At 48.8% G+C, this 24,878-nt stretch overlaps 1 protein-coding gene across 2 annotated transcripts in view; it reads right to left on the bottom strand.

Annotated features, from left to right (window-relative positions):
- Positions 1–24,878, bottom strand: part of KRT222 (keratin 222) — a 200,423-nt gene that overhangs the window by 7,428 nt on the left and 168,117 nt on the right. Inside the window, exons 7-8 of one of the 2 annotated variants that reach the window (XM_029574011.1) lie at positions 7,717–7,802; positions 6,162–6,270 (exon numbers count right to left, since the gene is read on the bottom strand). In XM_029574011.1, the coding sequence (XP_029429871.1) occupies positions 6,162–6,270; positions 7,717–7,802 (195 nt within the window). The remainder of the gene's footprint in view (positions 1–6,161; positions 6,271–7,716; positions 7,803–24,878) is intronic. The other variant, XM_029574012.1, reaches the window with a different exon arrangement.

The following is a 24,878-nucleotide window of genomic DNA, read 5'->3' as shown; positions in this document are numbered from 1 at the left end:
GTACCAGGTACCCTGGTACTCCAGGTACCCGTGGAGCAGGTACTCCTGGTAAGTTTGAAAAGGCCGAGCAGTGGGGACGGGTTCCCTGGCTGACTCGGATTGTTGTTGCAAGTATCGTGGACTGCCGAAGCAAGTCCCGTTGGAGTTCCTTGCTAACTTGTTAGAGATTAGCAAAGACCTTTTAAAATGCAAATGGATGACGTCACTATGGGGGGACGCCCCCGAGGTTCGCGCCCTTGCTGGTACAAGTCTGGAGCACGGGCCCTTACGTCATCAGGAACATGGCGGATCCATAGCATCAGGCCAGCCTGGGGGAACTGGGACCATGAGGCGGAGAGAAGCCGCGGCTGCACTGTCCGTCTGAGCCAAAGGGAGTCGCATCCCAGGGGCGAGAAGAGGCATGAATGCAACAAACACGGCGGAAGGCAAGGCCTATCTCCCTTGCGACTGAGTGCTCACCTTGGTGGGCTTGGTGCTTCGGAGCCCGTAGGCCACTGCCCGTCTTATGCTCTGCCTTCTGGACCACATAGCGGCCACGGTCTACGTCACTCCATTTGTCCACTTACACATGCGCAGGGTACAGTGGACCCATCGGACCCAGTGGCAGCAAGCATCCAAGGACCTCAATGTGCGTATATATGTCACCCAGCCACTCGAGATTTCCTTGTCCTGGTCGGAGGACCTACCCAATCTGGAACAGGGGGTTCTTTTCCAGTCCCCCTCCTTCCAAGTTGTCCTCACCACAGATGTGTCCACATTGGGATGGAGAGCCCATGTGGAAGGGCTTCACACCCAGGGCCTGTGGTCAGCTCAGGAGGCTCAGTACCATATCAACTTCCTGGAGCTCCAAGTGATCTGTTACAGCCTGTGGGTGTTCTGGGACCGTCTGGTGTCCAAATCAGTCCTCATCCAGACCGACAATCAGGTAGTGATGTGGTACATCAACAACAGGGAGACATGGGATTGTTTCTCCTGTGCCAGGCGGTGGTTCAAATTTGGTTCTGGGTCTGCTCTTAGAACATGTTTCTTCAAGCTGGGGATGGAGAATGTACTCGCAGACCGCTTCAGCTGGGCTTTTTGACCCCACAAGTGGTTTCTGGACCCGGTAGTGGCGAACATGATCTTTCGCCTCTGGGGAACCCCAGACGTGGATCTGTTTGCCTCCCCCTGAAACAACAAGGTGGAGTCCTTTTGCTCCCTCTACCAAGAGAACAGCCAACCAGCCTCGGATGCCATTGGCCGCCATTGGGGCAAGGGGCTTCTGTATGCGTATCCTCCACTCTCGCTGGTGATGAAGACACTCTTGAAGCTCTGGCAGGACGGGGGAACCATGATCCTCATAGCCCCTGTTTGCTGTGGCAGGTCTGGTTCCCACTCCTGCAGGACCTCTTGGTCTGGAACCTAATCAGTCTGGGCATCTCCCCGACCCTAGTCACACAGGATCAGGGAAGGATGCACCATCCAAACCTCAGGGCGCTGTCTCTGATGGCCTGGAGTTGAAAGGCTAGTCTTGCAACCCCTGTCTCTGTCTGATGATGTATCCCGCTTCTGGTTGCTTCCAGGAAGCCTTCGACTAGAAAGTTGTACAGCCTGAAATGGAAGAGGTTTGCCATCTGGTGTGAGTAGCACCGGTTGGAGCCATTTACCTGCTCCATCCCGAAGCTCTTGGACTAGCTGTTTCACCTGTTGGAAGCTGGTTTGAACACCAACTTGGTCAGAGTGCATCTCAGAGCCATTGGGGCATATCATCACGGGGTGAATGGTACGCCTAACTCAGTGCAACCCTTGGTTGGGTGGTTCATGCGTAGCTTGCTTCAGATGAAGACTCCTCTGCATCTTACTCTGCCTGTGTCCTGGGACCTTAATGTGGTCTTGGCCCACCTCATGAAGGACCCCTTTGAACCTATGCACACGTGTGACCTGAAATATCTGACCTGAAAGGTCATATTCTTGATTGCGGTCTCCTCTGCGTGTCGAGTCAGCGAACTTCAAGTGTTGGTGACATATCCACCTTTACAAAGTTCTTTCACGATAGGGTGGTTCTCTATACTCACCCTAAGTTCTTGCCTAAGGTGATATCGGACTTCCATCTGAACCAGTCTATCGTCCTGCCTACCTTCTTCCCGAGACCTCATTCGCACCCAGGCGAACGGGCCTTGCATACGTTAGATTGTAAGAGAGCCTTAGTGTTCTGCCTTGAGAGAACAGCAGGCCATAGACAGACCACGCAACTCTTCATCTTGTTTGATAAAAACAGGATGGGAGTTGCAGTAGCCAAGCACACTCTGTCTGCCTGGCTAGCACACTGCATGTTGTTCTGCTATGCGCAAGCGGGATTGCAGCTTGAGGGTAATGTTAAGGCTCACTCCATCCGGGCCATGGCAACTTCAGTGGCTAACTTGTGAGCAGTCCCCGTGACGGAGTTCTGCAGAACTGCCACGTGGAGTTCTCTCCATATGTTCACAGCTCATTGCTTGGACAGAGTCGGCCGCCAGGATAGTAGCTTTGGCCAGTCTGTCCTCCGTAAACTTTTTCAGGTCTAAACTCAACTCTTCCACCTAGGGCCCTGTTTTTCAGGTTCAGGCTGTCTTCCTCCATTACCAACAGCACCTAGGTTGTTGTGCCCGTTGGCACCTGTTTGGTATCTGTTGGTCCACTCCATCCGGGAACAGCCTGCAGCTAGGTATTCATGCATGTGTGAGGACTACCATCCTTGTCCTAGGAGAAAGCTTGTCCAAGGAGAAAGCAGACTTGCTTACCTGTAACATGGGTTCTCCTCACGAAACTCACCCGCCACCTTGCGATATTGGGATTCATTTTAAGTTTGTTGTTTTATTTTTCTAATTCTCTGTAATGAGACTGAAGGATAGTGGCATGCTGGGCATACCCAGTGTGCCAAAGTTCTAGAAACTTTGACAAAGTTTTCTGTGCCAGGCTCCATCTGATGATGTCACCCATATGTGAGGACTAACATCCTGCTGTCCTAGAAGAACACCTGTTACAGGTAAGCAACTCTACTTTACATATTAGCATGCTCAGATTTCTTCAGAAAGGTCAATGATTAAGGTGTAATAATAGACTGGGAAATTTACAGTTGGTGGTTATTTGGCAGTTTGTTTACTGTCTGTGTTAGAATAAATTGTGTTGTGTTTGGGACCTACATTTCCAATGGGGTCGGTTGACATAGCCACTTTCCATGGTCCAAATGTCCCAAGAGATGGCTCAGGAGCTCAGATGGTGGCTACAACCTCATGTCCTTCGAGAGGAGATAACTCTTCATTAGCCTCCATACTGAAAAATGTTGTGGATGCTTCAACAAATAGGTGGGGAACTCCTGTCAGCTCTTGTCGAACCCAGGGAATTTGTCTTCTGAGGAAAGTCGGTATAAAATCAACTTGCTTGAGTTGCAAGCTATAACAAATGCATTGCTGGTGTTTACACACTTTCTTCAAGGTAAGAGCATCCTTATTCAGACAGTAACCAGGTGGCCACGTTTTATGTCAACAAACAAAGGGAATTGGATCATAGCTCCTCTGCCAGGAAGCGTTCAAGATCTATGCTTGGTGGTCAAAAATCAAGCACTGTGGCAGGCCTCCTATCTCCCAGGAATCTCCAACAGGCTTGTAGATTGGCTAAGCAGAATATTTTGTCCAAACAAGTGGTCTCTGCAACTGTCTGCAAATAAGAACTTGAAGTTATGGGGTCAACTGTTAGTGAACTTGTTCACCTCACAGAAAAACAGCAAGATAAATTGATTTTGCTTAGTTCTTCCAAACAAGCTAGGGCTAAGCTCAGGATGCTTTCCTCCTCGATTGGGAACAAAATCTCATGTATGGTTTTCTACTGATCCTGTTTATAGAACAGTGCAAATATTCTTCAGGATCATGCTTGACTGATCCTTATAGTTCCAGCATGGCCCAGACAAGCATGGTATTCATATCTTATAAACATTTCCAGCAGTCCTCCCATTCTACTGGGATCAGACTTGATGTTATGAACTGAAATCACTGGGAATCTTTATCATTGCAACCTCTCTGTCCTCAACTAAACAGCCTGAAGGTTGATCGCTCAGTGATTTGTGGATCTCGACTTTCCTACAGAGATCGTTGATATCTTAGTCTCATCTAAAAAACTATCAACTAGGTGAAGCTATGCCTTCAAATGGAATAGATATTTCAAGTGGTGTCTGCAGAAGGCATTTGGCCCTTTCTCGTGTCAACCTCAGCAACTACTACAATATCTTCACCTGTCAAACTCAGGTTTTGCCATATCTTCAGTACGCGTGCACCTCAGCGCTATAGCAGCCTACCATGATACAATGATCAGTAAACCAAACTCCACTCATCCGCTAATATCTCAATTCATGAAAGTACTGTTGTATGTCGATCGAACTCCTGGTTCAAAAACCTCCTATACTGAAGGATCTCAATATGGTTCTTTCCCAGTTAGCCTCAGACTCTAGAATCAGCTTTACCAAAGTTTTTAACTTGGAAGGTGAATTTTCTAGTTGCCATCACTTCTGCTAAAAGAATCAGCAAACTCCAGGTTCCTGTTCACTATCCTCTCAATCTGCATTTTTTCACAACAGGGTCATTCTCCAAATTCACCCCAAATTTCTTCCAAAGGTGGTCTCTACCTTCTATATCAATCAATCCATCATTCTGCCTACATTTTTCCCAAGGCTACATGTTCATGATGGCACAAAAGTCCTTCACACTTTAGACTTTGGCGTACTACAAAAGAAGGATTTGGCTGCATCGTCAAACCAATAACTTTTTGTATCCTACAACGCAAGCTGCCTGGGAACTGCAGTCGCCAAGCGAATTTTAATTAGTTGGTTGGGTGAGTGCATACACTACTACTACCACTTAACAGGGTTATAACTCATACACTCGGTTAAAGCTCATCAGGTAAGAGCTATGGCCTCCTCTGTTGCTCATCTTTGAGGACATCTGCAAAGTTGTGTCTTGGTTTTTAGTTCATACATTCACGTCCCAGTACTGTTTGAATAGCCTTTCAAAGACTGACAGTAAATTTGCGGAACCTGTAGACCATTCTCCACAGTGGGGACTGGGTTGCTTACTAAGGGATAGATTTTAAAACATTGCGCGCGTGAATCCATGTGTGCGCGCTACCTGGCGCGCACACATGGATGCACGATTTAAAAACATGCTTGCGCTGGTACGCGCATTTTATAAAATGCCAGGTCGGTGCATGCAAGGGGGGGGGGGAAGATTTTTGCATTTACTTGCGGCGATGCATTGGGGCCTTCCCCAGTTCCCTCCCAGCCCACTCCAATTAAGGAGCAGACTGGGAGGGAACTTCCCAACCCCCTAGCCTGCCCTCCCTTCCCCTTCCCTATCTTAACCCCCCCCCCCAAATCATTAACTCACCTTTTGCGCCTGCTTCTGAGCAGGAGCAAGTTGCGTGCGCCGGCACGCGATCCCCCAGCACAGCGGCAAATGCCCGCTGTGCCAGGCGCCTCTAGCCCCGTCCCACCCCGCCCCTTTCACAAACCTTGGGACTTACATGCGTCCCGAGGGTTTATGCGTGTGGCCAGGCCTTTGAAAATTGGCCCGGTGTGCGTAAGGCCACCTAGGCGCGTAAAAACCCAGCCCTAAGTAAACACTCTGTTGCAACACTTAGCTTGGGATTCCCAACAAGTAATAGCTAATCCAGCCTACTTATTAATAGAAAAAGCAAGTTTGCTTACTATAAATGGTATTTTCCATAGATAGCAGGATGAATTAGCCATAGAATACCTTCCCACCTCCCTAGAGTTGATTACATAGCTAGATCTAGCCCTGGTACTGACTGAGACTTATGAGGCAATGTCTGTGTGGGAATTCCTACACGGGTTCAAGAGCTCAAAGTTCTTCTATCTTAGTGAGACAAGTCTCTTTGATGCTGCTGGATTACGCAACCCACATATAATGGCTAATTCATCCTGCTATCTATGGAAATCACTGTTTACAGTAAGCAGACTTGCTTTAGTTTAACACTGTACTTCAATACACTTCTAACTGTACATTAGTATGATATTAAGAAACAGGGAATACATAGAACGTGGGGTTATTAATAAGGGTATGGAAGAGGGTTTGCAGCTTAATTTAGCTGGTTTAGAATTTATAGGTAATAATTGCTAGCTGAGGTTGTCTTACTGTATGGTGCCACAGTCTTCTGCACCTTCTTTCACAATATTTCCATTCAGAACTATTTGCTTTGTCACTTCTTCTGTCTTTTCATCCAGGCATTTCTTTACAGCACCAGCTATAAATGATCATATTTCATTTTAGTTCCTAGTACATTATCATATTCAAATTTGCATTTTGCATGAAAAGAATTTAATCTGATAGGTACAAAAAAACACATATTTTCCTATGGTTTTTTTTTTTTGGGGGGGGGGGGGGGGGAACGGACACCTAGATGCTTCTTCTTGCTTCTTTGGACTTCCAGCTTAAGCAGAACCTATCCCGACTTTGGCTATGGTGGAATGCCTCTTCATTGCCAGCTACCCAGGGCTCCCCTCCTTTTTTATTTCCTTTCCCTACTACTATCTAGCCCAGTGATTGTGGCAACATTCCTCTAGCTGAACAATAGTCCCTCCAGAATCTGGTACAAGTGTTCTCTTGGATCAGAAAATTCCTTAAAATGCTATTGACCTTGGCTATCCTATCACAATCTCACAAAACAGCAAACATCCTTTAACCAAGTCTGTGATGCCAGTTTACTGACCAATTTTCCTATAGACATACACCAAGAGAAGCACTTGGTTAACATCATTCATCCTTCTTTCCAGCCTCACCCTCAGCCCCTTGGCATTTCTTACAGTCTGTGCCATCATTGGGCTGGCACTCAGATTCTTTGAGTTCCTTGTCAGTTGTCCCTTTCTCAGCCACCACAGTTTGCTCCTCACTGTCCATTTTCTTTTGAATAAATGTCTTATTTAAAAAGTTAAAATGTTAAGGTAATGAAGTCATGGCTATGCATTGTGATGCTGCGCACCATGGTTTCCAGTACTATAAAGGAGTCTAGACATTACAAGGAAGTGGATTGTAAGATATCTGAAAACTCCACTGATGATGTGGTTTACATTTCTGTATCTGTTACATTCTGTAGCTTACTAATTATTTAGGAGACAATGTGCATGGTTGTTTTGTTAGACTGCATACATCTTGTTAAGACATAAGATAGAGATGAAGGCACGAGTCATAACTGAGCATGGAATTAGTTCTGTATTGTTGCACCTAATAACACAAGAGGATATAACGTATTCCACTGGAACACATATCCTGATGTGTCTTATTGTAGAAAGGTGTCTCTCTGTATCCAACAGAATGACCCGAATATATGATTCTGCCCACAAAGAGGATCATTTTCTACAAAAGGAAAAAGAGGACCTAGGAAGCATCTTTTAAGATTCACAGTTCTTAAAAAAAAAAAAAAAAAAGTTGTTATAGAGATAATTTTGGTGGATTATGAGGATATTTTGGCAGCATGTCCCATAAAACAGTAAGATGGTGAAGTGTTAAAGTTACAGAAAAGAGGAAGAGGAAGTTTTATAGGAGTGTGTGTGTGTGTGTATAAAATACAGGAATCACTTTCCAGGCCATTTGTTTTTGTGCTATTTAGGGAAACATGCCCTATCTTTTGAGATAGTCATATTCCAGTTAAAAGAGAATTATTTCATTATAGATTGAACATTAGAACACTCACCTGAGGGTAAGAAAAAACTGATTTTACTTGTAGTTGCTCTGATGTTGTCTTTTGTACTGTGCTTATCATGCTTAGCATCATAAAATCTACAAAAATGAAATGAACAAGATATAATATGTATCGCTAGATTAGATGCCAAGCCACACAAACAACAACAATATTGGCATAAAAGCATTTTTTATTATTGTCTGAACTGAAGGTTCAAAACTATTTTCTTTTTTTGAATTTATGTTTTTATTAGATTTTCCATCAACTATTACATAGCATTGTAAGCAATTGTATTAACCAGTCTTAATGAATTTGATGGTATGAAAAATGTTAACACAAGTATTATCCCCATAGATCCATACACTAGTCGCTCCAACTACACACGTCTTACAATGTGTTCCAACAATAATATTAGCTTGCTTTTTATTTACTTCTTCTGGGGAAGAGGAGGTAAACAAAACTATTTTCTTTGTATATTATATTTCTTTCTTAGTTTATTGTTTCTTAGCCTTGATGCATGATTACGGTAATTCATCATTTTGTGCCACATAGTGTTTAGAAGTTAGTTTGGTAGTGCTATATAATATTTTAAAACAGCTGAAGGTTCCCTGTATGAAAATAATTGTGTGGATATACTGCACAGTACAGCTATGGTAAGCAAATAACATTTTTATTTTAAAGTCAGTTTGCTTTTTTGTTTTAGAACTGGTTCTTGTCAGATTCTGTAGGGGGCTTTAGAACTCCATAGTTTGCTCCCAGATAGGGCAGTAGTAGAAGCAGGCCTGGATTTAGGCCTAGGCAACCTAGGTAAGTATCTAGGGTGCCGAATTCTTACAGTACCCTAAAACTAGGATTGCCCCTCTGCTCTTTCATTTGTGAAGGTGAAATCTCCCACTCCCAGTTTTCTACCTGTGGGCAACATAATCTTAAATCTGGCCCTGGGTAGTAGGTTAAGTGGTAAAGGGTGAATGGACATGCAAGATTCTTATTTGGCTGTGAAATTATCAGGTACACGATAAATAATTTTCAAGCACAGGAATTTTCATGGAATGTCTTTGGATAACTATTTGTATGAAAGGCGCAGGGCTTCCCAAACTATGGGTCAGGATCCCAAATGGGTCACAAAACCTACAACTGGGGTTACAAATGCCTCAAATGGCTGAGCTCTTCAGGCCCCAGCAGCAGCAGCATAAATAATACAAGTCAATATGGTGCCTGTGCGTCAGCATGCACTCATAGGCTCTGCCCTTGCATGAGTTTCCATTGTAACAGAAAGCTCTGCGCAAAAGGGGGATCTGGGCTGTTACAAGGTCTGTGAGCTTGCAATAGCTCACAGGCACCATGCTGACTTTCATTACTAATGTTGTTGCCACCTGCAGATCATCATCAGGTTTGGGACAAGTATAAGGTGAGGAGAGGTCTGAGTGTGCATATGCCAGTGGAGATTGCTACTATTCTCTCTCCTTACCCACCACTGAACCTAGGACAGCAGGATGTTAGTCCTCACATGTGAGTGACATCATCGGATGGAGCCTGGCACGGAAAACTTTTGTCAAAGTTTCTAGAAGCTTTGATGAGCACACTGAGCATGCTCAGCATGCTGCTATTCGTGCGTCCTTGCGAGTCCCCATTCAGTCTCTTCTTTTCTGTGGTATAGTTGCCTCACAGTCCGTGGAGCTCTCAAATTCTTTGGTTTTCTTGATAGGTTTTCCAGGTTTTCCTCAGTTTCCTCGTTGGGTCCCCCTTCACGGTCGGTGTGGTAGGTTGTTTTATGCCTCTTTTTCAATTTGCAGCCGATTCCTGATTCTCCACCGTACGATGACCACCGGTCATTGACCGCACGCCGGGTGTTTTGTCATGACGTCAACCAGTTTTCGTCGGTGCCCCCAGTGCCTGCGGACCATGTCCATCCCTGATCCACATGAAGTATGTATCCTCTGCCTGGGGGCTTCACACGACGTCCGTGGGTGCCATCTGTATGATCAGATAACCCCCAAAAGGCATCGGACATACCTCAATAAAATGCAGAAGCTTTTCAGGGCCCTGAAGTCTGATCCTTCTACTCCTGCGATGGCCCTATTGACCGGAGCGGCACTGGTAGCTGCTGGGCCGCCATCGAAATGACACTGGCCACCAGAGGCCCCATCCTCCGAAGCCCCCAGTAGTCCTAGTCATTCCCCACTGACACCGGTGCTGGGCACCGTGCCACCTCAGAGACACAATGAAGAGCCGGTGATGCCTCATCCGCCTCCCTCAGTCCTGGCCACTCCAGACTTTCAGAAGAAATTGGACCGTAGGGTGCAGACCGAGGTGCTCAAAGCTCTCCAGAGCGAGGAGCTACCGGTGCCACCAGCCTCCATACCAGTGCCCAAGCCTCCGCCATTGATGCTAGCACCCCTGCTGGATCATCTAGATGTCTTCCTGGGTGCCCTTCTGATGCCTGAGGGACCCTCGGTTCCCCAGCGGCCACGGATGCCCTCCACTGGAGCGATCCTGATTCTCAGGTCCTCTGAGGAGGAAGATATGGCCGGTACCGTGTTTTCCAGACCATGGTTCCCCAAGCCCTTGCCAGGTCCTTCCGGCCTCCCTCAGCTTCTGGTCCCCTTGTTGCTAGGGGAACCGTTGATTCCCGCGGTGCCCTTGAGGCCTCCAAAGCCATCGGAGCCCAGGGCTGATGCCCCTCACGGTCCTCACCCATGGCACTCTGGTCCCATAGAAGAGGAAGGGCCTTACGACCCTTGGAGGTGATGATTCCACGGAGTCGTCCTCTATTTATTCAGATGACCCCCTCTCGGAGCCCTCCCCTCTGGAGCAGTGACGCTAGTCGCCCCTCAAGGACCTGTCTTTTGCAGGATTTGTCAGGGCCATGGCTGAGGCCATCCCCTTTCAACTGCTCACTGAGGAGAACATGCGTCATAAGTTTCTGGAGGTTCTCCAGTTCATCGACGCTCCTAAGGAGATCATGGCAGTTCCGATCCATTATATTTTCAAGGGCCTCCTCCTCCGCATGTGGGAGCACCCCATTTCTATCTCCCCTGTCAATAGAAAGGCTGATGCCACCTACTTGGTGCAGCAGGCCGTGGGGGTTTGAGAAGTGGTACCTTCCCCACCAGTCGATGGTTGTGGAGTCCGCCCTGAAAAAGGCCCAGTGCTCCCGTACCCATGCTTCCGCCCCTCTAGGATGTGAACACAGGGAGCAAGATGCCCTGGTCAGGATAGTCTTCCAAGGCACGATGCTGGTGGCCCGCATCGCTCTATATGCCTACCAGCTCTATATGACCCAGTACAACTGCAATCTCTGGAAACAAATCCAGGATTTTGTCGAGGGCCTGCCTCAACAACAGCAGAAGGCTCTCTTGGCCATTGTCCTGCTGGGTCTTGAGGCCGGGAAGCACAAAGTGTGTGCCACCCTTGATGTCTTCGAGCTGGTGGCCCATTTAGCTGCGGTTGGCATTGGCGCCAGAAGAATAGCATGGATCAGCGCCTCTGACCTCCGGCCGGAGATCCAAGACAGGGTAGCTGATCTCCCCTGCACAGGTGAAAACCTCTTCAGGGATAAAGTCCGGGATGCGGTAAGAACATAAAAATATAAGAACATAAGAAAATGCCATACTGGGTCAGACCAAGGGTCCATCAAGCCCAGCATCCTGTTTCCAACAGTGGGCAATCCAGGCCATAAGAACCTGGCAAGTACCCAAAAACTAAGTCTATTCCACGTTACCATTGCTAATGGCAGTGGCTATTCTCTAAGTGAACTTAATAGCAGGTAATGGACTTCTCCTCCAAGAACTTATCCAATCCTTTTTTAAACACAGCTATACTAACTGCACTAACCACATCCTCTGGCAACAAATTCCAGAGTTTAATTGTGCGTTGAGTAAAAAAGAACTTTCTCCGATTAGTTTTAAATGTGCCCCATGCTAACTTCATGGAGTGCCCCCTAGTCTTTCTACTATCCGAAAGAGTAAATAACCGATTCACATCTACCCGTTCTAGACCTCTCATGATTTTAAACATCTCTATCATATCCCCCCTCAGCCATCTCTTCTTCAAGCTGAAAAGTCCTATCCTCTTTAGTCTTTCCTCATAGGGGAGTTGTTCCATTCCCCTTATCATTTTGGTAGCCCTTCTCTGTAACTTCTCTATCGCAATTATATCTTTTTTGAGATGCGCAATTGAAGGACCATCGTGACACCCGAAAAAGAATGGCGGCTTCTGCTAGTGCTTCTGATGCCCTGTCCTTGGCCAGAAAGTCCTCTAGGCTAGGATCCCGGAAGCCCTTCTACCGGCAGAGAAAATATTATCCTCCAGCCTCCAGGGCTTGCACGCTTTGCCCCAGCTCCAGGGACCGCCCTCTCTAATAATGAGCGCCTAGGCCCCAGCCAGTACCTCAGCAAGCCCCAGTCACGGGCTTTTGACTGGCGGCGAGGGAGCAAATGCCAGTTGACCGTACCCCTGATGCTGGATCCCCCGGTTGGAGGCAGACTCTCGAGCTTCGCCCATCGCTGGGAAGAGATCACGTCGGCCCTATGTGTCCTTGCTGTCATTCGTTAGGGGCCCGGAGACCTCTCCCCCATGTCCACTGTGGGTTCGTCCGCCCATCAGGTTATACTTCGGACATAACTCGTCACCCTCCTCGAAGTGGGTGCGGAGGAACCAGTCCCTCGCCTTCAGTGGGGCCGAGGGCTCTATTCGAGGTACTTCCTCATTCCGAAAAAGAATGGCGGCTTGCGCCCCAATCTGGATCTCCGGGCGTTGAACAAGTTTCTTGTAAGAGAAAAGTTCAAGATGGTCTCTCTGGGCACGCTGCTCCTGTTCCTCAGTGGAGGAGACTGGTTTTGCCCCCTCGATCACAAGGAGGCTTATGTGCACATTGCTATCTGTCCCAACCACATGAAGTACTTCTGCTTCCTGGAGGGGAATGCTCATTACCAGTACAAAGTGCTGCTCTTTGGGCTGGCATTGGCCTCCCACATTTTTCCCAAATACCTCGCTGTGGTGGCCGCCTACCTCAGGCATCGCTCAGTGCACGTGTTTCCCTACCTGGACGACTGGTTGCTTAAGAGCAACTCCCGCTCAGGAGCCTTGCATGCTCTGGCCCTGTCAGTGCAGACGCTGCAGGTTTTGGGGCTTGTTTTTTTAAATTTATTGTTTATTAGACAAAAACCATATAGTACATACTACAGAACATTAACAGTCTAGCAATGACAATACATTTGTACTGTATGCTATAGCATATCACTACTAAGCTTCAATAAACTGTTTTATGAACAAGTCTGGCTATTGTAGCTTAATTTATTGTCGATTTCTTTTCAACACAATACCTTCCTTCCTTCCCCAGCTAAGATCAAATGAATCTGTGTTCAAATCTACTGCCTCAAAGTCTAAACACTGTCATCATACAGTTTATTCCATCTTCCCTGCCACCACAGGAGGCATAACACTAAAAATAAACTCTACATCCCTGGATATCATAAGCCACACTAACATTTTTCGGTCTCCATTCTACATATGGGTGCCTCAATTTCTCAAACTTGGGAAGTTGTTTCCGCTTAATAGCAGTGAGTCTGTTTAGCTGGTAAATTCAAGCGAGCCTTTGGCGGACTTTGCAAAGGGGCGGAGCTTTTGGGGTTTTCCAGAAGCATGCTACTTCCCCTCGGGTAGCCAATATTATTTGTAGGGATAAAGAATTCACTTCTGAGGCCTGGTCTTTGTCTGGTATATTTAAAAGGAAAAACCATGGGTCCTTAAAAATGTTAACCCCTACTATCTCATTTATTAACCCCACTATGCCATCCCAAAATACCGAAATAACTGGACAATCCCACCATATGTGCAGGAAGTTGCCTACCTTACCGCATCTTCTCCAGTAGCCCTCATCCATCTTGGGGTAAAGCTTATGTAATCTAGCAGGCGTGAGATACCAGTGGTATAACAATTTATAACTATTTTCCACAATGGCTGCTGAGATTGAACACTTTTTAACAGAAATAAAACATAAATCCCAATGCTTATCTTCCAACGCTCGACCCAGCTCTTTCTCCCAGCTCTGAATGTGTGGGGGAGGAGAACTGAGATCTTTATTTAACATGCAATAAATTCTAGAGATTTCCTTCATGAGTACGTGAGTTCTATCACAGAACCCCTTCAAACAAGGAGTTTCCCGGTTGCAAACTCCCTCGCACCTTTTTCTGAGACACAAAATGCACTACTTGTAAATAAAAATAATAATCCGACTTATCAAAATGAAAACTTTCTGGAGTTCCTGAAAACTTCTTATCTGCACACCATTCCACAAGTGTTCCAATCTGCTGCATTCCCTTTCCCCCATCTTTTCGCCGCTCCGCCAGAGCAGCCAGGAAGAAACTCTCTATTCATGAATATAGGGGATCTGTAAAAATATGATCTATCTCCCACCAACTCGGATTTCCACTTATCCCAGATTTTCAAGGTTAAAGCAACTGGCGGAGGAATAGTCAAGCGAATGCACTGGGCTTTACTCGGTAGCCACACCAAGGTATCTGGGGGATGTTGTTTAATAAAGCCGCTTCCAAACCAACCCACCGCTTCCCCTCACTTCTACTATGCCAATCAAAAATAAACTTCAACTGCGTAGCCCCATAGTACCAAGCCAAGCATGGGACTCCTAAACCCCCCCCCCCCCATCTTTGGGCAAATATAATACTTGATGCCCCACCCTTGGGGGATGTCTCCTTCAAATAAAATGAAAAAATTTGCGTTGCCTTAAAGACAACTGTGTGTCAGGAATTTCGAGAGGCAAAGACTGGAAGAGGTAAGTTAACTTAGGGAGCGCATTCATCTTTATAGCTGCTGTTCTACCCAGCCAGGATACGGTAAATCTAGCCTCTCCCACTTAAGTAGGTCATCAGATATTTTTTCCCAGAGACCCACATAGTTCATTTCATAAAGCCTTTCAAAATTCGAACCTACTTTAATTCCCAGATACTTTACTTCCGATCTCTGAATTTTAAAGGGGAATTTCCTTTTAACTTCCAAAACCACCACCTCCGCCATGGATATATTCAAGAATTCTTTTCCTGCATTTAGTTGATACCCCGAGACTTTACTGAAATGGATGATTTCCTGCATCAAAAATAGGAGAGACTTTTCCAGGTGTGTAACAGTAAATAATATGTCGTTCACGAACAAAGATAACTTATTTTCCTGATTTTCCACTGTTACCCCTTGAATCCCTGAATTTGCTCGAATTTTAATCGCCAGTGGTTCGAGGAAGAGAGCGAAAAGCAATGGGGATAATGGACAACCCTGGAGGATGCCACAGCCTATCGAAAATACCTCTGAATAGCCGCCATTGACTTTTATACAGGCACAGGGATTGCTATACAGTTTACATATCCAGGTGGAGAAGTTCCCTCCCAGCCCCAGTTTCTCCAACAGAATAAACAAGTACTCCCACTGAACCAGATCAAATGCCTTTTCTTTTTTTTTTTTTTGTAATTATCTCTTTGTTAAGTTTTTCAATATTACATAACATAAAATATGTTTCATCACATAACAAAGTAATCATCTGAGGGAACATACAAATTCAAATAACAACACAATCTCATACTATTACATCTTTCACTCATTTGACCTTATAATGTGGGGGGTCCTAATAGGCAAATTCAAACATAAATCTTTAAACATGAGATGGAGCATTATCTAAATGATTCTCCAGGGCCCTTACTTCTGGTGTATTTTGATTCCCACTTAAACTAGTTTTATCCCTTAAGAAATTTTCAAGGTGGGGTGGTTCATTAAAAATAAACTTTTTACCCTGGTAGTTTACAAAACATTTAGACGGAAATTTCAAATAAAATGTAGCCCCTAATTCCAGAGTTTTATTTTTTAAAGCCAGAAATTGTCTCCTGTTCACCTGAGTGAGTCTGGAAACATCTGGAAACACATACACTTTTTGGCCACAGAATTGTAGGTCCTTGTTCTTAAAGAATTTTTCGAATACATACTCCTTACCCTTCTCTAATGAAAAGGATACAAAAAGGGTTGCCCTTCTACTTATAATGTCAGTGGATTCTTCCAGAAATGTTGAGATACTAATACTATTCTCCTCGTTTGGCCCAATCTAGTAATCGGAAAGTTAATAAAGCTTAAGTTCTTAATTCTCAATAAATTTCCAACATTTTCTAATTCTGCATGTAATACTCATACTCATGTTCTTCATCTCTTGAAAATTCTGGATTTTCACAGCAACTGTTGCTGGATTTTCACTGCAACTGTTGCTGTGAAAATCCAGAATTTTCAAGAGATGAAGAACATGAGTATGAGTATTACATACGATTACTAGATTATTATCTCCAAATGAAATGTTTGTGAAATTTTTAAAGGAAAATCTAGCATTTGAAGAGAAAGATATGCCATCTATATCAAAAATGTACTATTTTCCCGTTCAGCCAAATAATATAATTGGGCCAAACGAGGAGAATAGTATTAGTATCTCAACATTTCTGGAAGAATCCACTGACATTATAAGTAGAAGGGCAACCCTTTTTGTATCCTTTTCATTAGAGAAGGATAAGGAGTATGTATTCGAAAAATTCTTTAAGAACAAGGACCTACAATTCTGTGGCCAAAAAGTGTATGTGTTTCCAGATGTTTCCAGACTCACTCAGGTGAACAGGAGACAATTTCTGGCTTTAAAAAATAAAACTCTGGAATTAGGGGCTACATTTTATTTGAAATTTCCGTCTAAATGTTTTGTAAACTACCAGGGTAAAAAGTTTATTTTTAATGAACCACCCCACCTTGAAAATTTCTTAAGGGATAAAACTAGTTTAAGTGGGAATCAAAATACACCAGAAGTGTTAATGCAATTTCCACTTCATTCAACCTTTTACCTTGATCTAATATAGATAACCAGTTAACATTCACCAATGATTTTGTTAAGTTAGAATCTAACTTCACCAGAACCCTCCATAAGTCCCCAAGAGTCACATTAACCGGATCCACAGAATCAATCTGTGAACGGTCTATGGTAACTGCAACGTTACCATCATCTGCCTCTGAAGATTGTAAATCAGGGCAGGGCAGTGGTTCTACACCAGTCAATGGAAGCTGTATTTCTTGTACACTCACATTTCCTATAGTAGCCTTCGCAGAGTGATCTTCTTTCGTGGCTCCTGGGGGTTGTGGAGGGGTAGGCCCATTGCCTGGACTCAGTGAGGCATCCGTGATGTCTCGTGTGCAGTCCAATTGTGGCATTCCCTGCCGATTTATGTGGGCATCCAGGGGGCCAATCCTTACTGTGGCTGGAGATAAGGTAGCAAACCTTGCTTTCCTTTTCCGTCCCATCGATCACCGAAGATTTTTTCCTCTCACGCTCCCGGTCAATCATGGTCAAAGCCGGTCTAAGCCGTGTGCCCCTTTGGCATGCGCGGCTTAGGCAGCGAGCCGGTGGCGACTGCGCGCCGACCCGCCTCGGGATTTAAAGTCCCGGTCCCTGGTTAATGATGTCGGCAGCACAGGGATCAGCTGGCTGTAATCAATCTCACCCTCCGCTTTCTCCACTCACATGGCAGGGGTCAGCTGGTTCTTTCTCCCAATTTCAGTGCTCTGAACCAAGACGGCTTCCCTTTGCTTCTTCTCCTCTGCTCACAGGGCCCCTCAGAATGCAGACCCGGCTCTGAATTTAAAGTCCCGGTTCCTGGTTGATGACGTCGGCAGCACAGGAATCAGCTGGCAGTAATCAATCTCACCCTCTGCTTTCTCACTCACACGGCAGGGGTCAGCTGGTTCTTTCTCCCAATCTCAGTGCTCCGAACCAAGACGGCTTCCCTTTGCTCCTTCTCCTCTGCTCACAAGGCCCCCCAATTGCCTTTTCTGTATCTATCGTAAGCAGGGCCATTGAGCCTTGAATGGTTTGGGCTCTCCAGATCAGGTTGATAACCCTACGGACGTTATCCGCAGCCAGCTTCCCTGGTATCAAGCCAGCTTGATCTCGGTGAATGAGTGCATCTACCCCCCCCCCCCCCCCCCCCGGAGCCTGTTGGTTAATATTTTTGCCAGAAGTTTTAAATCTATGTTTATGAGGGAGATGGGCAGATAAGAGCCACACAGGGAAGCATCCCTCTCAGATTTCAGAAGAACTGTAATACCCACTGAGTTTGTATCTCTGGCAATCTGACTAGAGGAAAGCAGGCTATTAAAAGCTAATGTCAATGGGCAAGCAATCACTATGTTAAGATGCTTATAAAAATCTGCCGAGAATCCATCGAGCCCCGGGGCCTTTTAATTCTTTTTTGAAGATTTTGGTGTCACATTGAATTCTTAGATTGTAGGATAAAGAGTTCCACTGAGACGTCTAAGTGTCAGTAGTTTGTGATAACCTTCTTTGATTTTATTTGTTATGTGTGTTTTGAAGAATAATTCTTTGTCAATTGTAATTCCAAGATTTTTAACATGTTCAAAAGGAGAGATTATTGTTTCTGGGTTTTCTGTTTTGAGTGGTTGTGTGGGTGAGTAATTGATTTTTTTGTCAAGTATGATTATTTCAGTTTTCTCGATGTTTATTATGAGTTTTAAGTTGGATAGACATTGGGCCTCATTTTCCATTATCGCAGTGGTAACGCATTGTTACCGCGTGCGATAAAAATCGGGGGCGTGGCCCATGCAAATAGGTGTTTTTTCGTGGTTCGCGAATGTTTCGCCGCACGCGCTACTATCGCGTGCGGCGAAACGGGTTTGCGTGCGGCGAAGCTGTTTCGCGTGCGGCGAAACAAATATCGCAGTACGCGATGAATAGTTCAAAATAATATCGCGTACCGCGCCGTTGCCGCGGTACGCGATACAAAATGAAACCAAATACCGCGTCACGCGATAATGTGTCTGGTATAAAACCTGACTTCCTGCCCCTCCTCCTTTGAGGGTTTGGAAGGAGTGTTGGATAGAGAAGGTAGGTGTTGGTGGTATAGAGAAGTGGTTTAGAGAATTGAATACTGAGTGCGCTGTCCTGTGTTTCTGTTAATCATTTGTTTCCCTTTACCTTGTGTCTTTTGTAATCTGTGTTTGAGTGCAAGTTTGTTAGTCAACTGTTTGTCCATCTGTGTGGAGGAGGGGGAGGAGGAGGAGGAGGAGGAGTGTGTTGGTGGTGGTGGTGGTGAGGAGGAGGAGAGAGGAGTGTGTTGGTGGTGGTGGTGGTGAGGAGGAGGAGAGAGGAGTGTGTTGGTGGTGGTGAGGAGGAGGAGAGAGGAGTGTGTTGGTGGTGGTGGTGGTGGTGGTGAGGAGGAGGAGAGAGGAGTGTGGTGGTGGTGGTGGTGGTGTTGGTGGTGGTGAGGAGGAGAGAGGAGGATGGAGCGTGAGAGGAGTGGCAGGAGAGGAGAGAAGAGGGGTGTTGAGAGTAGGGGGAGGGGGATGGGGAGGGGGAGGGAGGAGGAGGAGGAGGAGGGACGTAGGGGACTGAGGAGTAGGAGCAGGGACAGGGACAGGGGTAGTGGGAGAGATAGGCAGGAGGGAAGAGATAGGAGGGAGGGGGAGGGGGATGGGGTGAGGCAGGATAGGATGGCGGGAAGAGGTAGGGCTAGACAGGCAGGGCAGAGGGAAAGGGAGTGGGAAGTGCAGGGTCAGGTGGGGGGGAGGAAGGGAGTGGGGAACCTGGGGGGGTGGAGAGAGAGGACAGGGAGGAAAACCCTCCGGAAGTGGCACCCCAACCAGGCAGCCAGGCCAGGGGCAGGCAGCGTGCCCTCAGGTTCAGCCAGGAGGACAATGACATGCTCATCGAGGGTGTCCTGCGCCACTATGCGCGGCTGTTTGGGAACCTGTCGGTGAGGACCAGCAAGGCAGCAAAGGCCGAGATCTGGTCCAGCATAGCTGGGCACATACAGCGGCAGAGCGACATCCCTCGCACCGGGGAGCAGGTGGCCTACCGCTACCGCGACATTAAGGCCCAGCTAAAGACCCGCATCGCTGACAGGAACCAGTACCTGAAGGACACAGGCGGACGGTCCCCATGTCCCATCCGGTTCACACCAATGGAGCAGCAACTGATGGAGTGTCTGGGACCAGATGTCTTCGAGGGATTGCATCCCCACCTGGATACATCCCACCTCGAAGATGGTAAGCTGCCCTCTGGGCCCCCCCCCGTGAACGGTCGTGACACAATGTTTAGGCCAGGTTTCAGTTTCTGTTACCCATGTGCTCTGCAGAACTGTAGTGGCCCCCCCTCCCCCAGTCAGCAAGGGGCAGGCAGCAGGGTGCAAGGCATGCTGGCAACAGGTCACTGTCTCCATGAGGGCCAGGCCCTAACTGACACAGTGAGCTGGGCCCAGAAGCCTGGCCTGTGCACAGGCCAGGCTTCTGGGCCCAGCCCCCCTCCCCCAGTCAGCAAGGGGCAGGCAGCAGGGTGCAAGGCATGCTGGCAACAGGTCACTGTCTCCATGAGGGCCAGGCCCTAACTGACACAGTGAGCTGGGCCCAGAAGCCTGGCCTGTGCACAGGCCAGGCTTCTGGGCCCAGCCCCCCTCCCCCAGTCAGCAAGGGGCAGGCAGCAGGGTGCAAGGCATGCTGGCAACAGGTCACTGTCTCCATGAGGGCCAGGCCTCAGGCCTCAGCCCCCACCACCCATGCCATGAGGAATGCCTCAAAGGACTCAACTGTACTGTATATGCAGAATGACATGTTGGTTTTACATTAGCTGCCCCTGTGTGACATCACAGTAATATAACAGAACAGCTGTGTTACTGATGCAGTATATCCTCTTTCTCCCCAATCTTCCTACAGAGCCATCTGGTCCCAGGCAGCAGCCCTCTGATGACAGCTGGGAGGGCCCAGGCACAAGCAGGGATCCACCAGGGCTCAGGCGGCCGCCCATGCTGACGAGGCCATTCTACATGGACGCGGAGACACAGTGGTCAGAGGAGGAGCAGGAGGAGGAGGTGGCGCAGGCTGCAATGCCACCCCCAGGCAGCCCCTATACCCTGACCGAGGCCTTTGAGGAGTTTGCGTGGGGCCACCCTCACACTCCTCTGCGGGCAGCCATCCCGGGGAGCTCAGTGGGTACCCCACCCATCCCGGACACACCAGTGATGTCCCCAGTCAGCCCTGCACTGGAAGCTGGGCCAGCAATGGTCATGGGACATCCCCCTGGCCCGGAGGAACCGCCAGCAGCGCCACCTCTGCAACCCCAGGTGGAACCAGTGGCTGACGCAACGGTGCAACAGGTGGTGGTGGAGATACGTGCCCTGAGGCGAGCATGGAGGCAGCAGAGGCAAGACCTCCACCTACTGACAGCAGCGCTGACAAATGTAGGGAGCAGCCTCTCTGCAGCAATAGGCACGCTCAGCACCATCATGATGCAGATTCTGCAGCGGCTGCCGGACGTGCAGGCATCCTCATCGGCAACCTCAACGCCCCAGCCAAGTCCCTCAGTGTCCCGAGGCCGCAGGGGCCGTCCACCGAAGAAGCTGCCACCACCCAGTGGACCATCTGGACGTGGCAAGGGGCCCTGAGAGGACCAACATGCCCATAAATGGGGTATGGGCAGGTACACCCAATCAACACTGTGATGCACACCCCCACAGAGGGGCAGTGCCGTCGAGATAGAATAAGATGTCCTGCTGGCTGCTCCCTACAGAGGGGTAGTGCCGTCGAGATGGAAGAGGATGTCCTGCTGGCTGCTCCCTACAGAGGGGCAGTGCCGTCGAGATGGAAGAGGATGTCCTGCTGGCTGCTCCCTACAGAGGGGCAGTGCCGTCGAGATGGAATAAGATGTCCTGCTGGCTGCTCCCTACAGAGGGGCAGTGCCGTCGAGATGGAAGAGGATGTCCTGCTGGTTGCTCCCTACAGAGGGGCAGTGCCGTCGAGATGGAAGAGGATGTCCTGCTGGCTGCTCCCTACAGAGGGGCAGTGCCGTCGAGATGGAATAAGATGTCCTGCTGGCTGCTCCCTACAGAGGGGCAGTGCCGTCGAGATGGAAGAGGATGTCCTGCTGGCTGCTCCCTACAGAGGGGCAGTGCCGTCGAGATGGAAGAGGATGTCCTGCTGGCTGCTCCCTACAGAGGGGCAGTGCCGTCGAGATGGAAGAGGATGTCCTGCTGGCTGCTCCCTACAGAGGGGCAGTGCCGTCGAGATAGAATAAGATGTCCTGCTGGCTGCTCCCTACAGAGGGGCAGTGCCGTCGAGATGGAAGAGGATGTCCTGCTGGCTGCTCCCTACAGAGGGGCAGTGCCGTCGAGATGGAAGAGGATGTCCTGCTGGCTGCTCCCTACAGAGGGGCAGTGCCGTCGAGATGGAATAAGATGTCCTGCTGGCTGCTCCCTACAGAGGGGCAGTGCCGTCGAGATGGAAGAGGATGTCCTGCTGGTTGCTCCCTACAGAGGGGCAGTGCCGTCGAGATGGAAGAGGATGTCCTGCTGGCTGCTCCCTACAGAGGGGCAGTGCCGTCGAGATGGAATAAGATGTCCTGCTGGCTGCTCCCTACAGAGGGGCAGTGCCGTCGAGATGGAAGAGGATGTCCTGCTGGCTGCTCCCTACAGAGGGGCAGTGCCGTCGAGATGGAAGAGGATGTCCTGCTGGCTGCTCCCTACAGAGGGGCAGTGCCGTCGAGATGGAAGAGGATGTCCTGCTGGCTGCTCCCTACAGAGGGGCAGTGCCGTCGAGATGGAATAAGATGTCCTGCTGGCTGCTCCCTACAGAGGGGCAGTGCCGTCGAGATGGAAGAGGATGTCCTGCTGGCTGCTCCCTACAGAGGGGCAGTGCCGTCGAGATGGAAGAGGATGTCCTGCTGGCTGCTCCCTACAGAGGGGCAGTGCCGTCGAGATGGAATAAGATGTCCTGCTGGCTGCTCCCTACAGAGGGGCAGTGCCGTCGAGATGGAGGGGGACGCACCATGCAAAGCTCCCACCCACCTGCTCACCTGTTCCACCGCCATCCGCTGTGCCACTCTGCTGTCTGCCACCGCCATCTGCTGTGCCACTCTGCTGTCTGCCACCTTCTGTTTCAAGAGCTGCACAACCTGGCAGTGTGCTGTAGGATGACCGGTCTGCTGACGGCATGTTAATGCTGGTTGTGTGGTGCAATCTGTGCCTCATGTCTCCAAACACCATGTGCTGCTGTGTCTTCCTGGGCCTCCGCCTGCTGCTGCTGCTGCTGCTGTGTCCTCCTGAGCCTCCTCCTGCTGCTGCTGCTGCTGCTGCTGCTGTGTCCTCCTGGGTCTCCGCCTGCTGCTGCTGCTGCTGCTGCTGCTGTGTCCTCCTGGGTCTCCGCCTGCTGCTGCTGCTGCTGTGTCCTCCTGGGTCTCCGCCTGCTGCTGCTGCTGCTGCTGCTGTGTCCTCCTGGGTCTCCGCCTGCTGCTGCTGCTGCTGCTGCTGCTGTGTCCTCCTGGGTCTCCGCCTGCTGCTGCTGCTGCTGCTGTGTCCTCCTGGGTCTCCACCTGCTGCTGCTGCTGCTGCTGCTGTGTCCTCCTGGGTCTCCGCCTGCTGCTGCTGCTGCTGCTGCTGCTGTGTCCTCCTGGGTCCCCGCCTGCTGCTGCTGCTGCTGCTGCTGTGTCCTCCTGGGTCTCCGCCTGCTGCTGCTGCTGCTGCTGCTGTGTCCTCCTGGGTCCCCGCCTGCTGCTGCTGCTGCTGCTGCTGTGTCCTCCTGGGTCTCCGCCTGCTGCTGCTGCTGTCTGGTCCTGACCCTTCACTGCTGTAGCCTGAACCTTCATGTGTTTGCCTGCTGCCTACATGCTGAACCGCTGGGTACCTTGTCTGCTGGCTGGCCTGTCAGGCTGTCCTCTTTCAGTGCACTCTTTCAACATGGACTGCCTGGGGCCTGGACTTTCACTTTGCTGGCTGGCCTGTCAGGCTGTCCTCTTTCAGTGCACTCTTTCAACATGGACTGCCTGGGGCCTGGACTTTCACTCTGCTGGCTGGCCTGTCAGGCTGTCCTCTTTCAGTGCACTCTTTCAACATGGACTGCCTGGGGCCTGGACTGTCACTCTGCTGGCTGGCCTGTCAGGCTGTCCTCTTTCAGTGCACTCTTTCAACATGGACTGCCTGGGGCCTGGACTGTCACTCTGCTGGCTGGCCTGTCAGGCTGTCCTCTTTCAGTGCACTCTTTCAACATGGACTGCCTGGGGCCTGGACTTTCACTCTGCTGGCTGGCCTGTCAGGCTGTCCTCTTTCAGTGCACTCTTTCAACATGGACTGCCTGGGGCCTGGACTGTCACTCTGCTGGCTGGCCTGTCAGGCTGTCCTCTTTCAGTGCACTCTTTCAACATGGACTGCCTGGGGCCTATGCCTGTCTACTCATTGTATACTGACCAGCGGTAATCTATGTATTACAGTATCCAAGCTATTGGGGTGCCACTTCCTGTTCCTAGGTAATCATGCTTTGCCAGTACTGATAACACCCACTACCTGCATATGTGTGAATACTGCTGATGGTGGAGTGATGTAGTCTGGATTTGGATCCCTTTGGATCCATTAGCTATCTAGTACTTGCAGATAATGAATACCTAGGAACATCAATTGTATGCTGTTACTGCTTACATAATACTTGACTATACCCTGCTGAATGTTGTCAGGAATAAATATCCTGTTTAACCTGCCACCTATTGTGTCGTTGTTATGTTCCTAATGTGCTGTTGGTGTCCCCCCGCCACACCTTGCATGCTGTATCCCACATTGCAGCAATACAGAGTGTCCAAACTGTCCCCTGGCTGAGGGTCACTATTGCTACATGTGCACCTGTCTGCCACATACCTTACAGAGTCAAACATAGGGCAGTACCAGACATGTCCCTGACAGTAGAAGAGGTATTGTTCCTCAGTACAGGGAATGCACAGTAATGGAGTCTGCTGATGTATGCCAGCACTCCTGATCTGTGCAGAAAGGGGAAGAGGTGGGCAGCTATGTCTTGCAATAGCACTGCTCATGTCATGCACTGATGTTGGTGAGGAGGCCAGACATGGATATCTGACCAGGGTTCAGTATGGTACCTATCTGTGCATGACCCACACCATGTAAGTAAGGCGAACTGATGCTAAGGTACTAGCCAACTTTGCTTCCTAGATGGTCTCTCACCTATGCAGGTAACTGGATGATAGCATCCAGCACTGCTGGGTGACTGACCGAGAGGTTGGCATGCACGACATCCATGATAGTGGTAGGGCATGCACACTCTTAATTTCCAGGCACCATTGGCATACAATACTGTGTAGG

Source organism: Rhinatrema bivittatum, chromosome 12 (assembly GCF_901001135.1).
Source record: "Rhinatrema bivittatum chromosome 12, aRhiBiv1.1, whole genome shotgun sequence".
NCBI lineage: Eukaryota > Metazoa > Chordata > Amphibia > Gymnophiona > Rhinatrematidae > Rhinatrema > Rhinatrema bivittatum.
Note: the sequence above shows the minus strand (reverse complement) of the source record. Positions and strands in the feature narration are given on the sequence as shown.